The sequence below is a fragment of the Rosa chinensis genome, chromosome 7, assembly GCF_002994745.2.
Source record: "Rosa chinensis cultivar Old Blush chromosome 7, RchiOBHm-V2, whole genome shotgun sequence".
Taxonomy (NCBI): domain Eukaryota; kingdom Viridiplantae; phylum Streptophyta; class Magnoliopsida; order Rosales; family Rosaceae; genus Rosa; species Rosa chinensis.
In genome coordinates, this window is record NC_037094.1 from 19,148,565 (window position 1) to 19,164,018 (window position 15,454).

The window sequence follows — 15,454 nt, forward strand, 5'->3', positions numbered from 1 at the left end:
GTCGTTGTGTGTTAGGTTACCTGTGGAAGACTTTCTAATGGCCCAGCACAATTGTGAAGCTGCTATATATATTGAGTTCAAAAATGGAGTCTTCCTCTATAATCATGAGTTCATGACAGACTAATGTTAATTCAATACTTAATATTAATTACAATGACAACAAAAAAATTTCAAACTTCAAAAAGACATTGATTAACACCAAATCAGTTAGAAATTTCAATATTCTGTCAATTGAAACACAATTTGAATAAAAATGAGCTTGGCATGGTTTTGCACTTTGGGAAGTGTCATGGGGAAACCCGTGGAATGCAAAGACAATTGCATAAAAATGAGCTTGGCATGGTTTTGCACGTTGGGAAGTGTCATGCTGAAACATGTTAAACCTTGTTAACACTATTTTTTCTTAAAATTCACTTGTAACATATATAACTTCACGATTCGTAAAGCATGATTTTCTACAATGTGCTTTAATTAACGGAACACCAAAGTTTCAAACAAATTTTTATTTTAAAAATTGATAAAAAAATTTTGCATTTCTTGAGTTCGATAAGTGCTTAAAAATCATTATTTAAGTTATGGAGTTAAATTTTGTATGCCTCAAGGCTTTTTGAGGTTCGAAGTCCACAACGTCTAACTAGCCCAAAAACGAGAAAGGTCTACAACGTCTGCAAGGATGGGACAAAGAAACCCATTTTGATCCAAGCAAAAACTCTTTCCCTCTGTGTCTCTAATCACCTGGTTCCATTCACCCACGACTCCCATCGAACACCCACCACCGCCTTTTAACTACACGCGGCAAAACCTCCATAGTCCACCTGTGACCACCCCTTCTTCTTCGCCATTGAAGCTTTCTCCCTCTTCCCTCAGTCTCACGCCTTGTAAGTTCTTTTTCTCTTTTCTTTGCTGATTGCTTCAAATTGGGTGTTTCATTTCTGGGTTCATTTTATTTGCTGGTTAGTTCTATGTCGGATCTTGGTTCAGTTCCTGGGGTTTTAAGTTTGGTTTTAGCTTAGACTGCTAGTAGTAACATTAGTCTAGTTTCAATGCGTATGTTTGTTAATCAGGTTTCATCTATTTTTCTATTCGCATTCAGATTTTCCTTCATGCAAATTCATAGTAAGTTTCTTCACCACTGGAATTATGGTGCTGGTTAATAAAAACAAAGAGGGGATTGCTGGGGTTTAAAGATTAATGTCTATAAGTTTGTATATCTTTTAAACTGAGTAGAATGTGTAACATCTACTCCCGAGGTTTTAGTTCTGTGTCCCCATGTTGTATGGATTCCAGCCCCAAAAACATGTTTGCATAAGTAGGAAACTTGAGCTTACTGAATCATTATTGTTTTTTATGTACTTAGTGTATTCGTTTCTCTGTATGACATTGTATAGTTCAAAGAAACGCTGCCAAAACTGCAATAATCTTTTTTTTTTTTTGTTTACTAGGGAAAATAGTTAGCTTAGACATACATTCCATCTGATCTTGGTTGCCCCTGAGGATGCAGCGTCTGAAACTTCCACTACGGTTTCCCAAATCCATTTCCTATGGTTACAGAGCCTTCCACGATAAGACGCAGCTGGAGAATGTCGGGCCGCTTGCTTCAATCCTCAAGTCCCGGGCAGTGGTTCAATTCCGAGGTCCAGATACAGTTAAGTTCCTTCAGGGGTTGTTGACAAATGATGTAAGGAGGTTTGGTAAACCCTTGAGTGAGAAGACCTCAACATTGGTCACACCCAATTTATCCTCGGAGTCCATACCCCCTATGTATGCCGCGCTATTAACACCTCAGGGAAGATTCTTATATGATTTCGTCTTGTATGGCCTGCCTAGGCCAGATGCCAAGCTTAATTGGGCTGGGTCAGGACCTGGGGCAGACCCAGATGAGCCGTTGGAGGTCTTTGCTGATGTAGATGCTTCAGTCTTGGACGAACTCTTGAGCACCTTAAAGAAGTGAGTTTGTGTTCACTCTACAGCTGTGCTTCACTTAATTATACTACTTTTATTCAGGTTTTTTTACATGCTTTGTGGTTTTCATTTTTAAGTTAGTTTTGATTAGAATGTGGTTGCATATATATATATATATATATATATATATATATATATATATCGTATGCATGATAAATTGGAATGGCTATTCAGAGGTCATTTGTGTTTCTGCAAAACTTGATTTGTTATACTGTAACAAAAAAAGTCTGTTAAGAGGGTTTGTCATCAGTCTAATCTCTTCATTGTTAAGTTTTATTGAATTTCGCCTCAGCCAATATAGCTTAGAGCTAAATAATGATTACTTTTAGTACTGATTAAGTCATGCCCTACGCTTAGTACTCTAGCTTAAATACTTTAGAAATATGATCCAAGCCAATTCACATTCGTTTGATGCTTCTGATTTATGAGCCTCACATGCTTCCCTATCGTTTGCAGATACCGTTTGAGGGCTAAGGTTGACATTGAGAATGTCGCAGACGAGTTACATTGCTGGCAGCGTTACGGGGGAAAGCTATCTAAGAAGGACTCCTCTGTAGAAGAACCAGAAGCTGCTAGTGTTGGCTGGGGTGCTGGTGTTGATCGCTTAGGCATGTCAACTTCACGTGGAGAGCCTTGTGGATGGCAGTGGTTTAAGGATCCGAGATTGGATTGCCTTGGTTTCAGGGGGATCTTCCCGTCTAATACAACACGTGAGCTTTGTAACCCTTGATGCTTTGTAGAGTTGATGTGTTTAAGCTTTATAGCATCACAAGCTTGCTTGTTGGCTAAGCTACTCTTTTTCCCTTTCATTATAGCACCTTTGGTTGAAGCTGACAAAGAAACAGATGAACAAAACTACCTTCTATGGAGAATAGAAAATGGTGTTGCAGAAGGATCAACCGAGATCTCTAAAGGTACATTTTTTACTTTCTGTTGAGGACATTCTTGATTTTCCAATAACTGCAAGATCTCTAACTTATTGTGTGAAATGCAAATATACTATCATTCTCAATTTGATTGCTAACTGTTTGGTCCATGTTCTGTGTCTCCTTGACATACTGTACCTGGGATTATTCTACTGTGTTTGAAATTGTCTAGCTAAGTTTGTCTCAACTACATATCGATATGTTTGCTTGTTACCAGTTTCTGCTTCTACTTCTGTTTGATATCCAGTCTGAATTTGTTATCATCATGATTAGGTGAGGCAATTCCTCTAGAATATAACCTGGTGGCTCTAAATGCAATTAGCTTTGACAAAGGGTGTTATGTGGGCCAAGAGCTTGTTGCTCGAACACACCACAGAGGGGTCATTCGCAAACGCCTGCTTCCTCTAAAATTTCTCAAGGATAGCGGAGAAGGTAATCAAACTTACTGTAAAAATTTCAAATTTTTATTTTGTCCGAATATCCCAGCCCTTACCTGTATATGTTCTTCAGAAGCAGAGCAGAAGGTTGCCCCTGGCTCTGAAGTGATTGATAGTGTTTCTCACAAGAAAATTGGTACTGTCACAACTCAACTTGGATGTCGTGGACTTGGTGTCTTGCGTTTGGATGAAGCTTTTAAAGGATCAAGTACGTTAACCATACGAGGCCAGGACGATGTGAAGGTCGAGCCTATTAGACCCGATTGGTGGCCGACTGAATGGTTGCAAGAACATCAGCGTCAAAGTGCAGCTGCTTAAAATTAGTCTCTTTGTATGGACTTCCTTGATCCCGCAAGTCGTTGTTGTGGTTTTAATACCTTCATTGATTTTGTTGAAAGTAAATAAGGGACATGTTGTCCTGTTTCAAGAAAGATGAGGTTGTATATTTAAGCTTACTCATCTTTAGAGCTTACAACAATGAAGTTTCACCGTCGATATGCCACTAGTCAGTTGATTTCAACTCATTTGTTGACTACACGAGGTTGTTAATGATTAGTGCTGTTAGTAGTTTGGGATAAAATGCTAGTTTGAAAACCCCGATTCTCAGTTTTGTATGTATACTTCATATGGCAGTTCCTTGTTCACTAAAGCTTTTTGAATTCAGGCGACGTCAAATAAAGTGGCATCTGTACATTCTGATCAAACTAAGCCACTACCTTAACAAAAGCATGAAAAATTATCCCACATAACTAGGAAAATTTTCTCCGTAGCTAGCAAGATCACGATTTTATTAGTAATTATTTAAGCACAGTGATGCATACATATTAGGCAATCAGCACCATCCTAAAATGAATGAGAAACCATGTTATAGGCGTTTTACACGAGTAACTAGCAGCCAACTTCTTTTCTATGCTTTGAACATATTACAGTGACTTCAAGGAAGTTCTGTTTCCCAATATCTGCTTTCCACCGCCTCTGGTTTCGATGAAGCCTGTATATTGTTCAACCTGCTTACTGAGCTCTATTCTCCACTGATGGTGACACTATTGAGGCCGAAGTTTGGTGGTCAATACCTGCATTGTGTGGATAATACAAGTAGGATATCACTAACTCGCTGTAAGGTTGCTCAGCTCCTGGATCACTGTCTTCATTGTTGGCCTTTGGTCAGGATGCTCATGAGTGCACACTAGTCCGAGTTTTCCCAGTGCAGCTGCTTCAGGTTCTGAGAATTGCCCTTTTAGATTGGTGTCAACAAATTCTTCATATCTGCATGATTCTGCAGCCAGTCGCATTGAAGTGTTGAGTTGTAGATTGCCTGATATAACTTGGAGGACAATGACTCCAAATGCATATACATCACTTTTCTCAGTGAAACGACCAGTGGTGATATATTCAGGAGCTAGGTATCCCATTGCAGCACTTGTCTTCAGAGTGGAGAAGACAATGTCATCAGCTAGCAGCTTAGGAAGGCCAGAGTCTGAAATCAATGGCTTAAATTGCTGATCAAGGAGAACCTTTTCAACAGAGATGTTTTGATGAATCATGGCCGGTTTGTTTTCTTCACTGCCGTGCAAGTATCCAATACCTGGTTGCAAAAGAACCAATACCACAATAAACACACTGAATGAGTAAAACTGGCAGGTCATTCTATTCCCTGGACTCACATGGAACTCAGTTTTCAAGGTTTTCAGAGAGAGAACAATGAATGAAGTACCGATCATGAAAATATAAAGAACAAGCATAATAACATTGTAAATAAAATAATATATACAAAATTCCAGGGATACATGACTCACCTTTTGCAATGCCCTTTAAGATAGAAACTCTCTTGGACCAGTCAAGGACTTGGTTCTTTCCATCGATTACATCGAGATATTGAGAGAGGTTTCCATTAGGAGCAAAATCATAGATAAGGAAGCATTCACCTCTGCCCCTAGAGCAGCAGAAACCTTTCAACTTGACAAGGTTTTCATGAGTTAGCGAAAATACTAAGTGCAGTCCCTTCACAAATTCAGCTTCCTCAGACTTGCAGCTGGTCACATTAATGCTCTTAACAGCTACAAGAGAACCATCTCTCAGAACTCCTTTGTAGACAGAAGAGAATTTGCTCTTCCCTAACAAGTTCACCTCGGAGAAGTACTGTGTTGCAGACTCCACATCTTCCATGTTGAACCAATAGCTTTTGAGATACTCCTGGGAGAAAGAGAAACCAAGGCCATTTTGCCCATCGGCCAAGGGATCCCATGCATTAGAGTACTCAAGACTCACTAGTGGAGAGGGACTTCTCCTGTAGAACTCCTTGGCCTGATCAGTGCTAAGCTGGCCATCAGAAGGATCACTAGTATTCCCAATCTTTTGTTTCTTTCGTCTGTTCCGCACAAGAGCCAGAAATACACCCCCAGCCAATGTGACAATGAGTGCAATAACTCCTGCAATTACAGCAGCTTGCGGAAATCTGGTCGACTTTTTGCAATTGTTTTGGTTGCAATGGGTGTTGACATCTACCGACTCAGGGTTGGCTTTTGGAGGAGCAGTACCCACTGTTCCATTTAAGTTTGGTCCAACTGGTAGTCCATCGACATCCACTCTGTCCGTGTCAAAAGATGTGCAATTTCTCAGTGTAGAAAATCCAACTCCGCATAGTTCTGGGTTGTTTGCAGACTCAAATCCTTCATTTAATCTCTTGAAAGCTTTATTGGAAACAATCAAAAATTCGATCAGAAAAACAGACTCATGTCAAGAAAAAAGCAAAACTGAAGATGAAATTGAGTGAGGATGGAATGCAGTCTTACCAGGAGAGACCACTCCAGAAAGAGAATTATTTCGGATATCTAAGAGTTCCAAAGATGGTATACTAGCTAGCTTTGCAGGAATTGTACCAGAGAAATTATTGAAGCCCAGATCAAGCCTTTTGAGCAACCCTAAGTCCCCCAAGCTTGCAGGAATCTGACCATATATTCTGTTATACTGCAAAGCAAGAACACTTAACCTCTTCAAGGACCCCATCTGTGTAGGTATGCTCCCATTCAGCTGGTTACAACATAGCTGTAAAACTGCAAAGATCAAGAGACAAATTCATTATATATAGGTCGCTAAACCAATAAGAACGTAGATCTAAATTAACAATTGAATATTGTAAATCCAAGAACATGCATATATTGAATGACTCATAACTAGATACAAATCATACAACACAAAGTGAAAACAGAGAAGAATTCAAATATTAAGCAAATTGAGCTTAGAGCCTTAGAAATACATAGCAAATTTTCTTTTTCTTAACTTCTGGTCTAAAGGAGAAAATACATTTAAAAAACAACCCAACTATGCTAATTACTGTATTCTCTTTGGGAAAGATCAAAGCTTTTCACCACTAAAAGCTTAAAACAATAAGTGCAAACAGAGTAACGACCAACCTTGAAGACTAGCCATTTTCCCAATCTCTTGGGGTATACCCCCAGAGAGATTATTCACATTGAGATACAGATCAGTAAGCCCAGTTAGAGCTCCAATCTCCTTCGGAATCTCCCCTGCCAAGTTATTATAATGCAAGTACAGACCGGACAAGCACCGGAGCTCGGCCACCGCCGGCGAAAGCCGACCCGAAAGACCCTTCCCCTGCAAAGAAACATTAGCCACTTTGCTCTTCTCATTACACGCCACACCTTCAAATGTTCCACTACACGGATCACCATGTTCAGTCCATGAACTCAAGTACTTGCCTTCTGGGTCAAGAGAGGCCTTCAGCTGCAGCAGTGCTCCGAGCTCTGCATTTCCACAAACTCGCGGTGGAGGGGTAAAAACCCCGAGCGCAAGAAACAGAGAAATGAGAAAACGAATCGAACCCATTTGCGGTTTCGGCTGAAAGACTTGGACTTTCTTTGAGATTCTTGCTTAGTAGTGCTCAATGCTCAGAGTGAGAAACTCATAAGTCGGTGAAAGCCAAAAGCTTTGGGTTTCTTTTTTGTCAGGTAGTATATTTCTCTGTCAGCAACTTATTGCCAAGAGGACGATGTTAGATAAAAAAGAGGAAGACTATTTTTCATACAGAGAGTGCAATAACTGGAACCTTTTTGAGTTGCTGACAGGTTCACATTTGAGGATCGGATTTGGGATTACAGTTGTCCATGGTAGGCGCGACCTTTTGGCGCATTTTCTATCGTAGATTTTTGGAGAGAGGTTCATGATTGGTTTTTGGTCCCGTGAAACCTCCATTACTGTCTCCTCCTGCTATAAAAAGGAATGCAGTAATTTCTTTTCCTCATTTCCCTCTCTTTTTATCTTTCGATTAAAAGCAACTTTTATTTTCTTAGGTGATAAAGGAATAAATTCATGCATTTCTAAGCAAATAATTCTAGCTAGCTATCTTTTCCCGATTTCTCTTTTATACCCTAATTGATTTAGAATTTATGCAAGAGTCAAAAAAAGGTTCTGAAATCTAGTTAAGTAGTTGGCATCTCATTAAAGCACAGTTCAAATATTGAAAACAAAATGTGAAAATCTTATATGATATGTCTTATAAGAAGCAATACTAGCCATTTTAAAGTCAAATATTAGCCAAAGTATCTAAAAAGTTATTTTGACTAACCACTTTAGAAATATGTCTGCATCAGTGCTCTCTATTTTAGCTAGTTTTGAATTTATATTATTTTTTAAATGAAGATTAAATAATTGAAATGTATTTATAAATTACATAAAATAACTCGAAATGAATGTTTTAAATTATAGATAGTCTCATCTCGCTCTCTATATTTAGAAGTGAGATAGCTAAAAGTTATAATGAAGAACCACTATAATTTAAAACATTCATTTTGAGTCATTTTATGTAAAACTATTTAATCTTCATTTCAAAAATAATATAGAGCACTGATGCAGACATATTTCTATAATGGCTAGCCAAAATAACTTTTTAACTACTTTAACTAAAATTTGACTTAAAAATAGCTAGTAATATTGCTAAAGATGTTCTTAGGAGTCTATCAGTCTGATGCAGCTACTTAAATATATAGAAAGCTAAACATACTCTTCAAAATAACTAAGAATCCAAAATAGAGAGTGTACTAAAAATGGTCTAATAATCACAAATAAGACTAAACCGTGGATCTCTTCCCTGAACATGTACTTTACTAAACAAACTTTTTCAAATCGTCTACGAGCCAGTAAATCTTGAAAAGTGGCGATCATGGCTGTAATGAGTAAAGTATAAGGCAGTTGCTTTCTTGAGTGTGTTTGGACTTTAGACTCGCTCACTGACCCCATCATCATGCTAACGTAATATTATATGTCACAAAAATTTAACAATGCATGTACTCGTGCTTTCCCGGGTTATATGCAAACAGAGAACTAATTTTAAGTTAACCCAGATTTCAAACATAGAATAATCATTGTTTCTTCATCATTTAGGATTTTAGGGTTTCGTTATTCTTTGTTCTTTTGGCGACTTGAAATTAAAATAAGAAAGCTAGTTACATATATTCTTTTCCAGTTTAAAGTAATGTGCTAATTGCCTCACAAGTCAATAGGGCGAGACCTAACTCTATCCTACAACATGATTCTACACATGGCCTTAGCCTTGTAGGAATAGACTAATCTCTATCTCAGTGCCTTCTACACGTTTCGAATGAAGAATTCAAAACCCAGATTGGGGAAAACGAAATGAAGAAGAAATTAAGTGGGGATTGAATTGAAATGAAATAATAATGCTGTCAATATATAGCCAAAAACTTGCTCTCATGCAGCATCATACAAGTACAACTAGGTAAGTAAGGAGGTATTCTAGGACCCATGAACAAATTCATGTCGTTTTATATAACTTGTTTTTTTACGGTTGGGGACAAATAAAACACTTTCCTAAACCTTGGATTCCCTTTTCCTCTACTCTTTAATCATAGATAGAAATTTATCACATCAAAATCTTGATTTTAAAAATACCAACTACCTACAGAAATTATAAACTAAAAGAATTCTGTTCTTTTTGTTCTTTGTTAGTACAAAGAACCGACAATGATATCTGAATCTTCATCCACATATGGATCAGTAAGTTGTGTCATTACATTCAGAGTACCTCGTCATTGAACCGATAAACAGAGAGGAATAGGATTCAGAGTTTGAATGTTTGGTTTTTCGGGGCAGTGAACAGGAAGAGAAGGAAGGCAGAAACATTATGGCTTAGGTTGGAATGTTGGAGAGGCAATATGTCTGAACTTGTGGATATGCAATGTCCAGCAATGTAAAGGCAGGAAGATATAGCTATTCAGAATCCCTAGCTCGCTAAGTAAATGGAAGAGATAAGGGCATTGTTGCACGCGGCTGCCCCCATTGCAAGGGTGGTCCAATAAACCATATGATTGAGCTGTGGATACCAGAAAAACCGATAAAATCAAAAATTGTTTAGCTGTGTTGTCATTATTGTCATTGTATTTTGTACTAAAATCGACTAGCACCATTAAGGGTATTGTACGCGCGTAAGTACCTGTACGGAGGGTTTAACTCGTCTATCTTAAGAGTCTATCATATTGTATCCCGCAAGTGTTTGTGTGGATGAACCGATGAAGTATGTAGTTGACTCGTAGAAATCAACAAGTGAGATATACTTGCGTATGACTAAATAAAAGCATTCATTTTTCTAGAACGTCTTGTAATGTAAGTTGAGAAGTGCATGGGATCACTCTTTAGTCCAGGACTCCAGGTTGCTTTCCTTCTTCATATACAAATTACCAGTGCAATAATCACGGCTCCAATCCTCCTATGAAGTCTTAGAAATCTAGGACTTCAATGGCTAGCTTGTAGAATATTTTGCTTCAATTATCTGTTGCTTCCTGATATAATCCACTTGACCCGTCAGAGCTTGTTCTGGGAAAATAGTACCGTCCGCTAACATTCAATCAATACCTTCTGCATGCTTGAAAGTTTTCCGGTGACCACGCACCCAGAATTGACTGACTTCAATGTATAGTCTTCTTTCTTAAATGCTCATTTGCATTGTCATTTTTCCCCGGTCAAGATTTGACTTGGCTAGCCCACAGCCCCACACATATATATTACTCATCACTTCCAGTATCCAATAAGTGAGGGAAAAAAAAAACGATGAAAGAAAAACGAGCGGATGACATCCCCAAGAAGCTGTAGAGGTGTTTCTCAAAGTGAGTTCGACATGAAGGTATTTTATTTACACCGTGGGCATACCTCACCACCATCATAAGTGACTATCGAATACAAGACTTCTCTTGCACAACATTCACGAGCTCACTCAAGAGATTTGCTTGACACCTTACCATCTCGACACTTTTCAAGGATGAAAAAAAAAAAAAAAAAAGTAACAACCTTCTATCAGGGTCGATCTTGGTGTAGCATTTTAAGTTTAAAGTAGACCATTATGTTCAATTATTCAATGATGAACAAAGAATGAAGGAATAAATCATTTATGCTTGGTAAGAAAATAAAAAATAATGATCCAAAGTGACAGTACTCGAGTAGACAGGTTGCTAAAGTACTTATTGGACCTTTAGAGAGATCGATGTGTGCCGAAGTTTTCATCTTTCTTGTTACCCTCCTTTTCAATATTGTGCGTTAACCTTTTAACACCCACTTAGAATTGTCTCTTATAAATTATATGAGGCAGATAGCCAGTGACCGTTGTTGGAAAGAAATTAGTGCATGTCATTTTGAATTTTGCCTTATACTCAAAACTTGTCCGCAATTTGCGATATGATCAATTGAGATATAGAAAATCATGGGGCAGTGGGCCCACATCAGAAAACAAGTTCTATGAGAATGACTGGGATCTAATTTTTAACCAAGTCAAATGTTGTGTGATGATCTATCTATATTTTACAGTTTGCAAGTTCATTTTTTCATCTTCTTCTTTCTGGAATTGAATTGATAGATCATACATTTATACGTCACATCACTTATATTTAATAGGTTAAGGATTAGCTTAGGCAGATAGAGGAAAAGGTCCAAGCATGAAAGCTATTTCTCACTGTTCCTTGGTTGGAGACTTGGAGATGAATAGTCACTATAGTGCAAAAAGAAAAACCCATTAACCCAAGCGTGAAGCATGTGATGGAAATTAACAGTTAGAAGTTGCAATAATATGCTTCTGTAACTTTAAACCTAACTCTTGGGGCACTTTGGGCCTAAACTTCAGTCAGAGCCTAAAAATTGGGCTGGTTAGCATCTGCATTGGTTCATTTCATTTTCAAAGGTTCATCACTCATTAATTCAGGATGCAGTGGGATGGAGATTCTAAATTCAAATTTTTGATGAGTGTGCTACACCACAACTCGTAACATAAAACACTAGTTTAAAGGTGAGTTCCAATCTTAGAACTCATGGATGATGCTTATTTGTTATCTTATGCTGTTAATTGTTTCCACACACAGTCTAGTAGCATTTCTCTCCCTCTTTAAAGAAAAATAGTGATTCAAATGATATATGAGTAACAATTATCATGTATTATTTAACAAAATACGATATAGAGTTCGTCGCTATAATAGGTTTAATCATTTATTCCTCCTATAAGCAAGTTTTCCAGTTTAATTTCACGAGTTTTTTTATTAGGACCTCTATATTTGTTCATTTGACCTCTCATCTCTTTACATCTCCTATTTACTTTTTAAAAAGTAAAATTTGCTAAGTAAACCTCTTTCAAATACCTAACTTAACTTTACTCATAAAAGAACATTTTTGGGAGCATTAAAGATGAGTTAGTGCTCCCATAATTATTTATTTACTACAAAATAAACTTGACATTGTTCAAAAAAAAAAAAGAGATAATTATTCAAAAAAAAGATAGTGTAACTAATTAACATAAATTTATCAGGGGTTTTTCCAGCCTACTATTTCATGATTAATTATGGATTTTCAAAGCTTAGTTTTTATGGTTTATGGTTGCATCTTGAAATTTAGATAGGTTGCAATATTAAATTTGTTCACGTTATGTTCTTTTATTATTTATTTTTGTCTTATATGCTGCTTCACAAACTTATTTGGTTAGTTTACTTGAGGGCTCTCTATCCCTAGTTTCATGATCCTCAAGAGAAAGACCTTTGTATCATAGTTTTATTTTATATAATTCACCAAGTAATTTTGAATGCATTTTCTCTTGATTTTTTTCTTTTTTAAAAGCTTTATAAACAAAGAAAATGAGAAACATGAAATGAGAACTAAAATGGAAATGAATAATTAAAGTATTGTAAATGTGTTTCCATTATTATAAATCTTTGCAGAGAAAAAAAATATTTTCTTTTTTAGTTTGTTGTCTTTAACAGCCTTTTTGTATAAGGATACATTTGTCATTGAATAATTAAAATTGAGGAAGGTCTAGTGAGTAGATTAAGAGGTCCCAATAGAAATTCTCTAATTTCACCGTCTCGAAAACTCATTTGGTAACACTTTTATTTTTTGCTTCCTTTTGTGTGTGTGTGTTTTTTTTTTCTCATTACCATGATGACATAGGAGAAATATGAAAATAATCATACTTAACAAATATTTCAGATGAAATTAGTAAACTTTGACTATTAATGATGAACCACTAAAGATTGAAGGGTTAGTTGCAGTAAGATGTGGCCATATTCCTCAAGTTTTTGTAGGTAGGAGTTCAAAATAATTGATTGACAGTATCAACATTGTTTGCTCAATTCCTTGCCAGAACTTTGCCAAAAAGAAAATAATCCTTGACTGATTATACTATTAACTGTTTAAGATATTAAGAAGTTGACAGCTAACATTCAAGTCATACATATTTATTGCGAGATGAATTATGGTGATGACGTTAATGGTGAGCGATTTCACTCTACAAATAACTCAAAAGATTTCAGTGCAGAGTTATCTGTCCCCCTCTCAAGTATTTAGCGTTCAACTTTGATCAAACAGGAAAGGAACTGTGCTCGAGTTTATTTAATAGTTATTTTTGTTTGTTTTCTTTTCCACACATTTATATGATGGTATAATAAAAAATAAATAAAAAAGGTAAAACATGATGGTGTTAAAGTAATTCATCGTTGGAAAACGGTGAACGACGTAATGGTAATTGGTCCGTCCTGGTCGAAACGACGCCGTTGGAAGCGGTCTCTCAATAATTTTCGGTTCCCTGTTCAAAATCCCCAAAAAGAGGCTTCCTGCCATTCTCATTTGATTTTCAGAGAGAGAGAGAGAGAGAGACTGAAACAGAGAGAGGAGGGAGAAAGAGAAACGACCCGAACCCGAAAACCCGAAAACCCGAATCGGAAAAGCTTGGAAAAATGGGGAAGGATCTGAGCGACGATCAAGTCAACTCGATGAAGGAGGCCTTCACGCTCTTCGACACGGACAACGACGGCAAGATCGCCCCGTCGGAATTGGGGATCCTAATGCGGTCCCTGGGCGGCAACCCGACCCAGGCCCAACTCAAATCCATAGTCGCCGAGGAGAAGCTGACCGCCCCCTTCGACTTCAAACGCTTCCTGGAGCTGATGGGGAAGCACATGAAGCCGGAGCCCTTCGATCGCCAGCTCCGCGACGCCTTCAAGGTCCTGGACAAGGACGCCACCGGCTTCGTCTCCGTCTCGGAGCTCCGGCACATCCTCACCAGCATCGGCGAGAAATTGGAGCCGTCGGAGTTCGACGAGTGGATCCGGGAGGTCGATGTGGGCAAAGATGGCAAGATCAAATACGAGGACTTCATCGCCAGAATGGTCGCCAAGTGAGGATCTTTTCACGAATCGAATCTTGGTTTTAGTGTCTCTCTCTGCTAAGTGATGTGTGCGTTTGTTTCTGAATGTTGTGGAAATGTTTAGGGTTTGTTTTCGGTTTTTTTGTTTGTGATGAATTGAATTGTGTATTGATGGCTTTATGGAATCTAATCTGGATTTGATGGAGTATAATTGTCGATTGCTTTTTGTTCTTGTTGGTGTTTTGGTTAAATTTGCAGATCATTTACTGGTAATGCATGTAGTTTGCATTAGGCATAAATGGTAGCGATTCGCAATGCTGGATTGATTTAATGCATGTGGAGTGTTATAGGGTAGAGAATGATGAAAGAATAAGACAGTATATTGGGTTTCGAGGATTTCATTTCTGGACTAGTGTGATTCAGTAGGCATGTTTGTTCTTTGGTTATTCTGGAGTTATTGTTCACTATGCTATAAAGTTTTTCCTTGTGAAGATGGCATTGGTTTGGATATTGGATCATCCATCTAGTAGTTGATAGACTGATGCATGTCCCTGTTTATTTCGCAAAATGGAAAGGATTCAATTACCCAATGGAAGTGAAAAGCGAACCCCGAGGGGTTTCAATTTCCTTCTTTTTGGGGCATCTGCTTTTCGTGGCAGTAGGTTTCTTTTTCCCAAGTTTGCACTCACCAAACACGGGAGGAGAATCAGTCTGCAACTTCCGTTAATCAGCCTTCAATTCCTTTCCGATTCCTGCTCTTCTCATTTGTGAACCAATTGCAGGCCCTAAAAGCCTTCAATCTAGTGTTTATTGCCTGTTATGGACACTGACAGTGGAAAAGATTATGTTCACCAGAGGACCTGGAGTTGAGTCATGGGTAGGTCAGGTGTTAGGCAGAGGTTGTAAGATCTTGAATTGAAATTTTGAAGCTTAACGTGTCGATTAAGTGCTAGGGTGTAAAATGTTGTATACCGCATGCATTGAATGTCAATTTTAGGTATGGTGTACTTGAACTGAAGAGGGGGATGTGATATGAGTACACTACTGTTTGAGATTAGAGGGGGAATTCAAACTTGGAAATCGGATAATAGGCTAACTGCACTTTACATACTGAGAGCATCAAGCCCCTGTTGTACATTTGAAGTTATAGTCTGAAGAAATTGTCAGTCTGTCAAAGTCATATCTCAAAGAATTGCCTCATTTTGGTTGTTGTTGCTAATCATGTTGAATTGCTTTACATTTCAAAACGCTGCCCTAACCCTGAACAAAACTACAAGAGAATGAGGTATATGGAGCTTCCTTATATGGTCATATGTGGTTCAACTTTATACATCACTCAGACAGCAAGTCTCATCCATATCTTGAAACTCTGCAGTACGTTGAATACTGTTTGAACATCGATGCACAAATATTAGAGGCTTTAAGACCATCCCAGCTCAAATGCCAGGAGTTGAGTGCTGGCTGTGAATCATCAAAAG

At 37.9% G+C, this 15,454-nt stretch overlaps 3 protein-coding genes across 4 annotated transcripts; 2 read left to right on the plus strand and 1 right to left on the minus strand.

Annotated features, from left to right (window-relative positions):
• The first annotated feature begins 638 nt into the window (after window positions 1-638).
• LOC112178889 (putative transferase At4g12130, mitochondrial) lies at window positions 639-3,939 on the plus strand. Of its 2 annotated transcripts, none has more exons than XM_024317152.2 (6): window positions 639-878; window positions 1,443-1,947; window positions 2,419-2,672; window positions 2,778-2,876; window positions 3,162-3,320; window positions 3,405-3,939. In XM_024317152.2, the coding sequence occupies exons 2-6, from the start codon at window positions 1,496-1,498 to the stop codon at window positions 3,641-3,643; spliced, it is 1,203 nt and encodes a 400-aa protein (XP_024172920.1). In that variant the 5' UTR covers window positions 639-878; window positions 1,443-1,495; the 3' UTR covers window positions 3,644-3,939. The 2 variants fall into 2 exon arrangements, with proteins under 2 accessions (XP_024172920.1, XP_024172918.1); XM_024317150.2 differs by having other exon boundaries at window positions 643-878; window positions 3,399-3,939.
• A 153-nt stretch (window positions 3,940-4,092) lies between these two features.
• LOC112178887 (probable LRR receptor-like serine/threonine-protein kinase At5g10290) lies at window positions 4,093-7,409 on the minus strand. The gene is made up of 4 exons (XM_024317148.2): window positions 6,739-7,409; window positions 6,118-6,378; window positions 5,122-6,015; window positions 4,093-4,910 (listed from the first exon to the last, which is right to left on the minus strand). Exons 1-4 carry the CDS (start codon window positions 7,169-7,171, stop codon window positions 4,432-4,434), a joined length of 2,067 nt encoding a protein of 688 aa, XP_024172916.1. The 5' UTR covers window positions 7,172-7,409; the 3' UTR covers window positions 4,093-4,431.
• Window positions 7,410-13,446: 6,037 nt separating this feature from the next.
• On the plus strand, window positions 13,447-14,207 carry LOC112178890 (probable calcium-binding protein CML13). Its single transcript, XM_024317153.2, has one exon. It carries the CDS (start codon window positions 13,567-13,569, stop codon window positions 14,008-14,010), a length of 444 nt encoding a protein of 147 aa, XP_024172921.1. The 5' UTR covers window positions 13,447-13,566; the 3' UTR covers window positions 14,011-14,207.
• Window positions 14,208-15,454: the final 1,247 nt, after the last annotated feature.

Bases quoted from the DNA above. Each gene is read 5' to 3' on its own strand.
- LOC112178889 (XM_024317150.2), top strand. From the start codon at position 1,496: ATGCAGCGTCTGAAACTTCCACTACGGTTTCCCAAATCCATTTCCTAT. The intron at 2,673-2,777 runs GTGAGCTTTGTA...CTTTCATTATAG, and splicing joins CTTCCCGTCTAATACAACAC to CACCTTTGGTTGAAGCTGAC. The intron at 2,877-3,161 runs GTACATTTTTTA...CATCATGATTAG, and splicing joins ATCAACCGAGATCTCTAAAG to GTGAGGCAATTCCTCTAGAA.
- LOC112178887 (XM_024317148.2), bottom strand. From the start codon at position 7,171: ATGGGTTCGATTCGTTTTCTCATTTCTCTGTTTCTTGCGCTCGGGGTT. The intron at 6,016-6,117 runs GTAAGACTGCAT...TTTCCAATAAAG, and splicing joins TTCTGGAGTGGTCTCTCCTG to CTTTCAAGAGATTAAATGAA. The intron at 4,911-5,121 runs GTGAGTCATGTA...TTTTGCAACCAG, and splicing joins CTTAAAGGGCATTGCAAAAG to GTATTGGATACTTGCACGGC.
- LOC112178890 (XM_024317153.2), top strand. From the start codon at position 13,567: ATGGGGAAGGATCTGAGCGACGATCAAGTCAACTCGATGAAGGAGGCC.